This window comes from Heptranchias perlo, chromosome 17, assembly GCF_035084215.1.
Source record: "Heptranchias perlo isolate sHepPer1 chromosome 17, sHepPer1.hap1, whole genome shotgun sequence".
NCBI lineage: Eukaryota > Metazoa > Chordata > Chondrichthyes > Hexanchiformes > Hexanchidae > Heptranchias > Heptranchias perlo.
In genome coordinates, this window is record NC_090341.1 from 28,882,797 (window position 1) to 28,896,345 (window position 13,549).

The window sequence follows — 13,549 nt, forward strand, 5'->3', positions numbered from 1 at the left end:
GAGGTGCATCCCCAGTGGCTGAAGCATGGGTGGTGGAAGGCTGCTGACCTTCAACTGAGGAGAGTGCAGATGGCCTTGGAGGACGACCTCGAGCAGCTCTGGGCCGAGAGGGCCCGGCTGCAGACTGCACCATCTCGGCTTGGGCTGCAGCAGTCTGGGCTGGCTGGCTGACAGGCAACAGCATGGGCACTGGCGGAGTGGCAGGAGTGGGAGCAGGAATGCTGTCATCCTGAGAGAGGACAGAAGGTTCATCTTCCATGGCACTGCTGCCACTCTCCCGGGGCGACGCCTCAGCATTCCTGGTGATCTGCTGGAGAACAGATTGCTGGACTGCTGTCACGCCCTGACAGCCCCTTTCAACAGTGGTACCCAGAGCCACGATACCAACAGTCTTTGGACTGCTTCCAAAGCAGCAGTCAGACCTTTGATGACAGATGTTTGGGCTGCAAAGTGACATCAGGCATCAGACACTGTATCATGGTGAGTTCCACAGGTGTGCTGATGGAGGTGACCACCCGCTCCATGTGTGGACTCCAAGTTCTGCGCAAAGCCCTGTGCCAAGTTGGAGCTGGACTCCTCCATGCCCCTTGACATTGTGCACGGGCTTTCTGGCAGGCTTTCCAGTGCCCCAAGCATTTGGATGTGTACGCCCATCAGCCTTCTTCTGTAGCCTGGCCCATCAAAGTCATCACTCCTCGGCAGCAGAACTAGTGTGCGACATCGCCCTCCGGCGAGCTGGCATCTGCGGTATCCATTCTCCCACCCTGGCTCCTGTGCACTTGTGCCCAGTGTCTCACCACGTACGGATCCCTCCACTATTCTAGCCTCTAAACCACGCGCAGTGTCAGTATCTGAGCTGGTGGCTGCAAGACTAAGATCGAGTGACGGTGTGTCTTCATCATCACTGTTGTCTTCCCCTGCCTCCTCTGCCGGTGCAGGTTCCAGTTCTTGCGAATCTGAAATGACAAAGGGACACGGGTTGAGTTATGGTGAGGGGAAAGGAGAAAGTAAGAAGTGCGTGATTACACCATCTACAGCACGTGAGTCAGAAAGGATTGTGGGATGAGAGAGAAGTGGGAAGCGAGAAGGAGGATTCGTTATGCAGAGACCCTCATCATCGATACCTCCAGCACTGCCAGTGTCCACGGTCTCAGTGATGACCCTTCCAATGATGGGCAGCACTGTCTCCTCCATGGGAGTTAGGACATGTAGGCACACCTGTCCTCCAGTTCTTTCCTGCTGCCTAATGTTACATGCCATCTTCTCCTGCAAAAAAGAGGGAAGTGTGTCTGTGAGTGTCCTGCAAGGTGTTTGGGTGATGTGGCTGCCATGGTTGAATAGCTGCCAGTATGTGTTGTGGGTGTGCAGCTTGCAACAGTGGTAATGTGTGAGAGTGAGATGAAGCATCTGATTTGAAGAGTTGAGTACGGATTGAAAGAGTTTGTTGGTAGGTGGGTGAAGGGGGGTGTAGTGCATGGAGCAGTGAATATGGCTCGTGGTGTAATTGGTAGGCTGTGCCACTTGACAGTTGAACTCACTCACCTTGACCACTCGTGTCAAATCACTGAACTTCTTTCTGCACTGCATCCATGTTCTTGGCACTATGCTCCTGGCACTGACCTCGTCCATTACTGCCTTTTCAGCATATGATTGGAGGGCCTCCTGCCCCCGCGGATAGAGGATTCCCCTCCTTCTGTCCACCTCTTCTACCAAGGTCTATAGTGCATCATCCGAGAACCTTGGTGCACGCTCTCTCACAGGCGCAGCCATTCTTCACTATATTCCAGCACAGATTTACTTCCCAAAGCACTATCAGCAGTTCCTGCAGCCACAGTGCACCTCCCCTTTAAGAGGTGCAGGCTGCCTTTAAGTAGTGCTCGCCACTCCCGATATTGGGGCCCCCTGCTGATGCGTGCTGCCAATCAACAGTGCAGGTAGCGCTGGCTGCAGGCAGCAATCATCAGGCAGCACAAATGTTACCTGCTGCCTGCCTCGCAACGAATGGGCGTGTGTTAAACGTGCACTGTGATCCCAGCGCCAGTTTTTGGGGGTTATCCAATATAACCCCCAGAGTGTTCAACAATTATCTGGTCTCACCACCATTAAAGCACTCTATAGAGAATACAAGCACACTTCTCAGTTGGTAAGATCAGCAGTGGCTATTATACCACTGGCTTATGTAAGCGACTTATATACTGATCCACTGGTGCCCAATGGAAGGTCTTGCACAGACAGTGGCAAAATCAAGCTGAACCTACCGGATTTTATAAAAGCAGGAAGGCCTGTTTTTGCAGTCTTCTGGATTGCCAATGGTCTGACTGGCTCCAATAAACACATTGCTCAAATGATACCTGGACTGATGTCACAACTCAATGTTACGATGTCAGTACGCATACACTCCTGTAGTGTGTCTTAGTATAATTTGGACGTCCTGACATCACTTGTTGCTGATTTCATGCATGTGCAGCAGCCAAACTGTCACAATCAGTCTGAATATGCGTTACATATTGAGTGCCACTTTGTACCAATTCACATGCAGATAAACTGTATACCTTGGAAGTAAGTGCTCTCCCAAGACCAAGGTTGTAAACATAGCTTAAGAGGCAGAAGAAATGAAAGGATAGGAGGGAAATGCTCGAATATTTCTCTCCAATTCTTCCCTCCCCACCCCTCACCCACACACACACCTCTAAAAGAAAAACATATGTAATTATCTGCCTGTAAGGAAGAGACAATAGGCTAGATTTTAACTTTCACCGCCCCCGGTAAACTCGGCATTACGGACCAGCTGCCTGTTATTCACCCCACCCATACTTTCCGTTGATTTCAATGGAAATGAAAATCAGGCAGGGTGCGTAACAGGCGGCTGATCCACAACACTGAGTTTACCATCTGGCGGTGTAAGTTCAAATCTGGCCCACCATCTCAGGGTCCAGTGAAATATGACAATACTGTTCAACCACACTGTCAAAACATATACAAGGACACAAGATCCACCACAGACTTTTGTGACTGAGTGTCCTGCTTCATCTTCCAATCCCTGCTAATGCGAGCATTATGTGAATGAGTTTGCCTTTCTGGGAATTTTCTTGCTGCACTCACAGACGCATTAGTTCCTCAACCACAATTTGAGAACCGGTTGGAGTACTGAAGAATTCTACATGGTGTATTTATTTTGTCCCTTATTTATACTGTGCAATCGTAACCTGGGCAGTTAACTTTCCTTCAGAATGACATTGCTGAGCAGCTGTATTTATTGGAGGGGGCAGCAAAAGTACAGTATATGTACTTTGACCTGGGCAGATTGCACACAGTGAACTTTCCCTGCGATTACATGTAGACTTTACAATCATGTTCTGTCATTTATATTAATGAGCAAAGTTATATAATCATTTGGTTCATCTGGAACCAGTGAATCCTCACTGTTGCTGCCAGGGTTTCAATCTTGGAGGAAGCGGTTTCCAAGGTACTCACTCAAATTATTCTTTTTTGTGCCTTTTATCCTCCTGTCACTGAGATGTTTCCTGTCATCTACCCAATCCCATTCCACTTTACTGAGGAGACAACATTCATTTCCATTGAAGTATTCTCTCAGAAGGTCATGCAGTTTGCTAAGGTTGAGGCTCTTTGCTCGGTCCCAAACTGAACTTCGGTACTTGTATTTTGTTGGCATTATTATCCTTACATCAGGAAGGAAGATTATGCCTTAATACCAAAGTACTATCTTGGCAGATTTACTGCCAGACTTAGCACCACCGGCAGGCGACTTTAAAAAGTCAGCCACTGAACCTGGTTACCAATGCTGCCTTACAGGCCTATTACTCAGAGTCACAATCATTATTATCACATTGACAGCACATTTTTCAAAACAGCACTTGTTTTTCAGCCAAGTTTCAATTCTTCCTGTTCCCAGCACTGTCATAAAACACAGTTTGCATGAAGCCACATGGCTGACTCTATGTCTTTCTAAATCATGGCAGTAATTTATAAAAAAACTTGCAGAACATAAGTACTTTACTACAATTTGATAGAAATGACACAGTGCAATCAATGTTCTGTTCACCCACCCAAGACATTTGCTGCAAATTTTAAAATGAGGTGTCTTTTGTTAAAAATCACAGGATCAACACATGGTCCTGTATTGGTTTTATATGCTGATTACATCTAGATAGCAGAGGGCTGGCAATGTGGGAATTCAATCAGACAGTTGCAATGATATTAAAAACCACAAGAGCACAACTCGAGTCTTTTACAATTCAGCAGAACCCCAACACTGAGTTATGCCCTCAGACTCACTTCCAGGCATTTGATAGTTATTACAATATATATTACATAGTTCAATTATTTATTATTTTTAAAATAACATTCTTCAAAAAGATGCATGTGGAACACTGAATATATTAGTGGCAGTTAGAAGTAGGTAAAAAGGTAATTAAAATTTTCATGATGCTCCTACATTATTACCAGGTTTTCTCAGCTATTGATTACTGGGATATGAACTATACTCTAGACATTACTATGTTATACAACATCCTTATCAACATTCAGAACTGATGCCATATCTGGTTGGGGAAAAAAGATGCTCAAGCTCCATATCACCATTTACAGCCCAAGTTTGCTGTTCTCCCTCAGAGCTGAAATCTGTTAATGCGAAGAGTGTGTCCTTAGTTCCAACGTTGGCATCATTTTTGCATCTGTACCATTGTGTCTCCTCCCATGCCCCAGGGCATTTGAACTGGGTCTGCATTTGCCCAGTCTAGTATGAAACTTGGAAACATTGCATAATTCAGTACATTTACCTCACAGTTTTAAGAAACTAATGAGGGCAGGCGGCCATGGGTCAGAATGCATACACCTCATGCTTAATTACCCAAAACAGGAACTAATGCAGGGAGATAGGGAGGCCTCAAACACTCATTTGACCTCATGAGTTTCCGTAATAACAGGTTGCAGTCCCTTAAATTAACGGGAAGATGTTTAAAGGCCATTAAAAGGGCCAACTAAGGAAGCTGGCTGTCTTCTGATCTTGCCTTTGGAGCAGTAAGACTTGACTGGAACCAGAGCACTGTATCCAGACCAGAACAGTGAAACAGCCCAAAAGTACCTGAAAGAACCATAGAAGGACCCAGACAGCAGAGTTCATTAGTAATGACTGAGACATATGGAGAGGCTCAGTTAGGATCACACTTAAATAACAGTTGAATCTTCTTCCGTTACCAATCCACTCATACTGCAATAAAGCAGACTACAAGGCAGCCCATTGCATTAAAGCTAAGGTCCAATAAGAGGCCACAATGAGGTTTTGTGTTTTTGTGCTTTTACATTAAGTTGTGCGGGATTACAACAAACTAGAACTGAAATCCAGCTTTCTACATTGTGGATACCATAGGGTACTTGGAGAGAGAGAGAAAGTGATTCACTTAGTTGTGAATAGACTTTATATATTTTTTACCACTATTTCAGCTTAATCTACCACTTGCTTCGTGATCTAACTCAGACCTGCTTTGCAAGTGTCATCAACCAGAGGGGCAATATCGTACATACTTTGGGCCATCAGATTAAAAATTTTACCTTTTGTTTCTTTTGCACACTTCTGGTCTCTGCACACGCATACTCCTCCTCGAGAAAGTAAAGCAGCCGACTTCAAGGCCTTTACAGATGCTGTTCTTGAAACAGCCACTAAGAGGTAAACTGAGCCAACTACCAAAAGGAAAGTGCCTCCCTTATAGCATAGCTGAGATCAAGAACTGGCTGTAGAAGGAATCATAGGTATGTGACTCTGTGTTCTACCTCTCTGTACCGTGACGTGATGGGGCACCAAAGTCTCAAATCTTAAAGGTGGTCAGCTGACTGAAACCAAATCACAAGTAAATATGAATATTTTCATTATATTTGCTTAATCCCAGTATAAACTAACCAATGAAAATTCAAAGGACAAGAAGAAATACTTTGTCCATCAATTTTAAAGCCAATCCCCAGTGCAACAAGACTGTTCTAAATAACCCATAAACTGTTCAGAGAAGCGAGTGTTGTTTTAATCCCAATCTGATTGAGAAGCACAGTAAATAATGGTAAAAACACAATGGGGTAAATCTGGACTTGGTGCGATAGTGCAAAACGGGTGATAGCGAGTCGGCAGCCCAATTTTTAAAAAGCTCCCGATTTTTATTTCCACTGACCTCAATGGAAATAAAAATCGGGTGAGATGTAAAACGGGCTGCCGGCTCGCTATATTACACTATCGCACAAAGTCAAGATCTACCCCAATCAGTTTGCCAAGAAATGGTTTGCATTTAAATGAAAATGATGCCTGAACTAAAATTTCAAATAACCTCACATAAAAACAGACACTTTGAAAATGTTGGAATTACTCAATCCAATGTCCATTTAATATTACAGATTGCTGTCACTGACAGTCCCAACTTCAGTGGCAGCTCTGTAATATAGATGAGGTGATGCTACTGCACAGAATAATATTTCACGAGAACATGTTCCACACAAAAGTGACTCGACTACTGAACAGCCTCATGATCAAGATAACATTTGACAGTCGAATGACAGTATTTATTATGTTAAATATTAATTGTAAGACAATCGGAACGGAAAACATTGTATGTTCAAAACAGAAATTTACATTTAACTATTATGTTTGGATCAACAATTCTATTCAGTCAAAGTGGTACAATTCACTCAAATTGCTCAAGACGCTTGGAATTCTGTTTGCAACAAGTAGCTATTTATCTGGAATGGACTGTATTCATTACTTATGAAAAAGGTAGAAAACAAATATCTTATTTAGCAGACATTTTTTTTCCCATACCAGAATCCTAGATTAATATGTGGGTCTGAGCTAGTGGTATTACTCCTTGGATCATCATCCTCTGTCACACAGAGGAAAGAAACTGTATGCTGCTTCAATAACCCCGAGCTATGCTGCAAAGTAGTTACCGCAATCCTCAAAATCAAAGATATATGCCTTTGTTTTAACTGAACAGCTTTTCAATGTTGCCACATCAAGATTTTTTTAAAAATTACCTCCACATAGACATTATCATTTCTTGGAAAGTCTCCTTTCTTTCTTGGAAGAATGTGAATATGCACATGCTGGAGGGAAAAGAGAGAACAAAAATCACCATTTGAGAAATATAAGCCACAGAAAGCATTTCACAGAGTAAACACAGAAGGTCACAGGTAAACTTTTCAATGCTCTGGTGTTAACAGAAGGCAAATTTGCTTTCCACCCTTTAACTATTGATTTTGGAGATTGAATGTTCACCGATAAATATTTTTGACCACTCAAAGATAATGACAGTTGAAAAGGTAGTGGAAACAGAAGAGAGAAAAATAGGTTTATTCGAAATCTTTCTGAAGTGCGTGGAAATGACCAACAATTATTTGAATTCTTTTTCCTATGAGACTTAAGTTATCTGTTTTATATCCCAGATGACATAACTGGCAAGCCTGGCTGATTCCTTGCAAGAGAAAAAAAATAATCGACAATGACTTTAAAGTAACAAGGGCTAGATTTTGTTGTCAAGCAGTAGCTATCTAATGAATATTGCCTTGTATAACTGACAATAGCTGGTCTTGTCAATGGGGAAAATGCAATACAAATGGTGCAAAGTAATTTTTTAAAAAACAAAATGGCACTTCTACAAAGCTCAATAACTGCATCTAATAAACATAGGTGTTCTTTATCTATCATTTGCTTAAGTCTCATAGCAATAATAAGCTGATTCAATTTGCTGGTGAAGTGCACTCTGTCATTCTGCAGAGCAGAACAAAAAAAAACATGGTCAAATTTATTTTTCCATTTAATCAGCAAGTCGAGAGACCAAAGGCTGGCCTAGCAGTTACTATGCTGACCTCACACCAACCTATGTGGTTTCAAGTAAGGACCATTTCATCATTGCTTACCTCAACAGGACAAACTCAAAGTCAGAGTGCTGCGGCAAGGAAGAGAACTAAGTCCAGACTGGGACAAAAGTCTTGTGCTTGATTGGGCACCAATTTCATGCTAAGGAAGGTCATTTTAACTTTTATCGACGGGTGAAAAATGGGCGATAGCGAATCGGCAGCCTGTTTTACATCTCACCTGATTTTATTTTCCACTGAAGTCAAACGGGCTATGAATTCGCTAACTCACATTTTTTGCCCGATAATAAAAGTTAAAATTACCCCCAAAGTGTCTGATCAACTTTTTCATTCATTTACAAACATATAATTCAATGACATAAGCCACATGTATCATCACATCACTAACATAACACTGCAATGAAAAAGGTTTGCCAAATCTTCTTGCATGAAGATAATGCACACAAACACTCTGCCAATATTTATATTTTAGCACAGCATTTAAGTGGAAGGTTCATGGACACAAGGAATGTCATCCTTCACCATATTCAAACCACAAACTACTCCAAAAATCAGGAGGACAATGGTGAAAAAGACCAGGACGCAGGAGATAACTGCTCGAGAATTTTTTTTTAAGATTTACATTGGTGGCACTACGAAACTTAAGGATAGATTTTCTACCTGGCAAGATGTTCTGTGGCAATACAAAATTCACAAATGAAGACTGGGAAATTGGGGGATGTCCAAATTTCCAGATTCACCAACTAAACGCACAGTGCTGAAAATGCCTACAGTGGTTTTGCATATTCTGTGCGTGATCTTATTTTTATGATAGGAATTGTGTTTAAATGATGTTGCATGCGATACCATGATCTTCTTGTAGGGAATCTGCTGAGCACTCAGGTGACCCAATGTAAAATGAATGATGAAGGCCAGGAATATTCTGGGCTTTAACAACGTTAGTCGTAACCTGCTGTTACCCACCCAGTTATACGTACAGATCCAGGCACAGCTACCTGGAAATGTGTAGGACAATTGCCTTTGAGGGCATCACATCACCTGGAAGGAGTGACAAAGATATGCCATCTAACTTGCAGTCACCCTCCACCACAGTGGCACTGAAAGTCATAATAGTCTTAAACCTTAATGCCTCAGGCTCATTTCAAGATGCCACAGAGGACAACAACATTATCGGTTAATCTGTAACGCACAGGTGCATCAAATATCACCGAGGCATTGCTCGCCAGGGCAGATACCTTCGTCACTTTTCCACTGGAAACCTGGCAGCAGACTGAGAGGGCTCTGCAATTTTCCACATTGCAGAATTTTCCTCCAAAGTCCAGGACATTACTGAGGACCATGTAGCCTTTGGGGCTCCTGCATGCAATGCTATGGACCTCATGATCGACAGGGGTTCCACTTTATCAGCTTGCTTCCCTGACAGCTGTAATGATTGCTTCAGTTTATTATCCTTGGTGTTTGGGCTATTCGAACAAGATAGCATACTGGAAGAATAACTCCTAAGAGACTAAGGCTCCTCTGTTCAAGCCTGGTTCATGACACCTTTGTAACAGCCACAAACACCAGCTGAATGAAGAAACAATGAAGCACTTGCAGCCACCAGGATAATTATTGAGGATACTATAAGTATCTTGAAGCAACACCTGAACAGATCAGGGGCATACTGCAATATGTTCAAGAAGCACTAAGGAGTACTTTTGAAATGCAACTGCTGTTGTTATGTGGATGAACATAGCACTCAACTTGAACACAGCACGATCCCACAGACAGTAAATGAGATGAATGATAAATGTTTTTCGTGGTATTGGTGGAGGGAGGAATATTGTCTAGGACACCAGAAGAATACACTAATCGTCTTCAAATGGTACCATGGGATCTTATACATCCACCTGAGCAAGCAGACAAAACCTCCATTTAACATCTCAGTAATTTGTGTGGGAAAAGACCTCTGGACTGCAAAGAGGTTTATGAAACCCTGTATAAAGGCTGTATCCATCTTGTCTCCTCCCACATGTTCTAGATAAGTAAGTCTCTTGGAGGGTGGAGCGTAAGGCCTCTGTAGCAGCAGTGTGAGCATTTATCGGAGATACTCCCACTGCGCAATTGACCTATGTTACTAGAGTTTCCATGGAGTTTCCATGTGTTCATACACGACTGAGCTCCTCCACAACTACCAACGTACCTTGCGGGGTGCTTTGCGCACTCTAACATGATTGCATAAAGCATTACTTATCAAATAGCAGCTTTTGTTTAATTGCAGGACTCGTGAGATCTAAATTCCAGGGCTCTTCAGGCGAGGAAGGACCTGAGCTGGCCCTCCAGCCAACAGGTTCCTGCTTCTCCACTACTAACACAAGTGCTCTTCCTCACTTGTGTTCTGGGATTCACCTGGTGCTACTTCCTCAAACTATCTAAATCTCCCAGAGTGAGTGTACCTGTGTTGGTACTTGAGTGATGCAGTGTGCTGTGAGGTGCTGGCTTCTTGTGCAGCACTGGGAGCTGCAGTTGTTTCTTAAGGGATGTCTACAGAAACAGAACAACAGATGTGAGAATGCTGACTATAAATCACTTATTCAAACAGTGTGTACATGGCTACATATTGTGCTTCATGGTACTGAGCTGGAGTGTATGTGTTTGAACGAGTGAGTGAAGGGGAGAAAGTTTAGTAAAAGAATGGTAGCCTTGAGCTTAGGAGAGGCCTCCAACTTTGCCTTCTCCGTTTCCTCAATGCTCGCTGTCCTCAAAAGCATCTCAGGGCTTAAACCGGTGGGGCTATTCTCTTGTGCAGGTTTACTCCCTTCTGTATGTGCCATTTTGTCCTGTAAGCAAATTAGTATCGAGACACTAGAAGCTGGCGCAAATCCAGCAATTTCTTGATACTCATGGGGAGGTTGATGGTGAGCTCCTGTTCTTGTGAGACTAACAGCGGAATGGCGCAATTCGTCCAGCAATTTGTGGTGATTCGCAACATATGTGTATCTCTTCCTCACCTCAAATTGCTGGGTTTTTACTAATAAAGGCAGCGCCGTGAACTTGCCATTGTTTTTCCAGCAATTTCTGGGCCAATATTTATAACATCTGTTGCTAATATGTATTTGTTATAAAGCAAAAGGTAAAATTCCTCCAAGAACATTGGACGTTTCATACATAATAACTTAAGCCAAAACTTGGAAAAAGAAGTATGTTAAACTTTTTTTTTAAACAGGGTGACATGCTGTTGAATGGCTATTCTAACAGCACCTTGAAGGTGGATTGGTTAGGTCAGCGGATGGAGTAATGAATCTGTGTGTGACATATTCCTAAAGGAACAGAATCAAATTGCATAGAAGGAGTAACGTTCTGTAGGAGTGTTCCTGAATACAGAATACAAAGTGGAGGCATTAGACCAAAAGGACACGCCTCATACTCTCCTCTAGTTGCGTAGCTAGGAATGGAAATTTGGGTGGGCCGGTCAAAGTGGGACGAAGGCAGCTCAGCTTGTAGCTTCAGCTAAAATATTTAAAATAGCCTGAAAAGTAACGTGGTAGTGTTGTGACAGTAACATTCCATGTGAGACACTATACGACATTTGTTTTTCTTTGTAGGTTATTTTTTCCACAATGATGTTGCTTGACCCATTCATTAGCAGGTGTGTGACTGTAGAAGTGGGAGAGGCAGGTCTTTCAAATTTCCTTCCTCCTGATCACTGGCCCAGAAAATCCGCAGCGGCACACTCCTGGCAGTTACGTGATGACAGAGGGTGGATATTCCAGGAGCAGGCCTTTGGCAGATACATGTGTATCTGCAGCACCCTCTGCCAAAGATGTTAGAAACAGCTGCAGAAGTGGGCTGATATGACAGATTGAGTTGGATTGATACAGTTGACATCGGCTACTCACAATTTGGGGAACTATGGAAATAAATATATCATGTCAAATGGCCCTGGAACTCAAAGCCACTTGCATCATTCCAGACATTTTACTTTGTTTATAAACAAAAGGGTGCACATTGACAATTCAATAACGGCACTCAATGCTCTCCGCTAGCTGAGCAAATGTATTCAGACCAGCAAGGTCCCAGTTTGATCTCCCGTCTGTGGTGCATTAGCTGATCGTATCTGGAGAGTAGCAGCTGAAGTGCGACTATTGACCTCAGCCAACTGAGTTAGGGAGGGGAAAATCATCCAGGATTCCTGCATCTGATCACTATCCAGTGACCCCCGCTGACAGTGTACCTGTGTTGGATGGGGACAGATTAGGCTTAGCCGTAATGGCCACTTGGGCAATATACCAGAGGGCAACCGTCTAACCATTCCCCAGCAAAGAATGAATGCATTTGGTAGTGAACAGAAAATAGCTGAATACACATACAAAAAAAACAAGCAATAACATTTGTGGCCAATTGTTCACCTTATTAGTTATTTTGTTTTGCTTTTTTAGTGAAAAGATCTGTTTTTTTCAATGAGGCATGAGAACTTGTTTACAGAAGTGTAAGAAGTTCAAAAATATTCATGGAGTCATTTGCCCTACACGAGAGTTAATAAAGCTCCAGGCCCTTGAAGCACAAATTCAGTCTCATACTTTCATATGCACATTCCACTAACAGAGACCTTTGGAAATTTCAACCTTTCCCTGATTAATCAAATATTCATAAAATTTATTTTATATTTATCGCTTCCATTGCTTTGCTTTTCCCCTGTTCCAATGCCATTTATAGTTACCTCAAGTACCTGACAAGTGGATCTGAAGTAAATTAACAGTGATTGGCCTCTCCCAAGTAATCAGCTTGCTTCAACCTGTGCTCACTTTAACAGATTGGTAATATTTTAAGCCCACTGTGATGCAATAAATGGGAGCATTTATTCATGAGGTGATTTATGGCCCCCAAAATAACTTTGTTAGTTACAGATATTTGCATAATCACACCATTAAAACCTATTCTCATCATTGGCGCTATCAACTTTGGAGGATGCAATTTGTTGTACCTGAGTGTTTAATGCACAGTTGTTAAAGTAGGGAGATAAGATAGAGGCCTCGAAATACAGCAGCCCTTTTACAGGCTTAAAACAGGTGCCTAAGGGTCCAATATGGCGGGTGGCGTGCTCGCGCTCATTCCATGCCGGAAATGCACCGCCCGCTATTTGGTTAGGATTCTTCCATAGGCGTCCTGGACATGCTCCTGAAACAAGCCCTTTGCATATGAAAATAGGGGGCCTAACGTCTGCTTGGGGCCCCGTTTGCAAAATTCGATTGCGATGGAGCGAACATGCTCCGTGCAATTTCTTTAGGCAGCCAAACTGGCGGTGCTTAAAGGGACCGTTAGAGGCTGCCACCGGAAAACTATGTTTTAATTTTTGTTACTTACCTTATTGAAGTTCTGGGAGGAGCACCCCTGCTCTTCCTGGCTCCACATTAATCCACAGGCTGCTCGATCTCCTCCCGATTGCCTCCCCTCCCCCTCCTAGAGTCTCCTAGGCATCTTTCTGCCCATGGGGAGCTGCCTCTAGGGCCATGACTGGCATCTGCAACATGCCGGTGACAAGCAAATGAGGCTGGCAGACCATTTGCTATGGTCCTTCTGTTGGCCTCATTGGGCTTGTGCAGCATGTGCTGCACTGGGATCACGCCCCAATTCAAGCATGATCCAATTTCTGGGCCAAGATATCTTGGATATGAAAATGCAGACACATTCAGAA

General features: G+C 43.1%; 1 protein-coding gene across 4 annotated transcripts in view; it reads right to left on the reverse strand.

The window, feature by feature from the left end:
* The window catches only part of fhit (fragile histidine triad diadenosine triphosphatase), an 838,012-nt gene that overhangs the window by 189,648 nt on the left and 634,815 nt on the right, over window positions 1-13,549 (reverse strand). For 3 of the 4 annotated variants that reach the window (XM_067998828.1, XM_067998827.1, XM_067998826.1), the window contains one exon: window positions 7,036-7,104. The exons of the other annotated variant lie outside the window; for it this stretch is intronic. In XM_067998828.1, coding sequence (XP_067854929.1) covers window positions 7,036-7,104 — 69 coding nt within the window. The remainder of the gene's footprint in view (window positions 1-7,035; window positions 7,105-13,549) is intronic. 4 annotated transcript variants of the gene reach the window in all.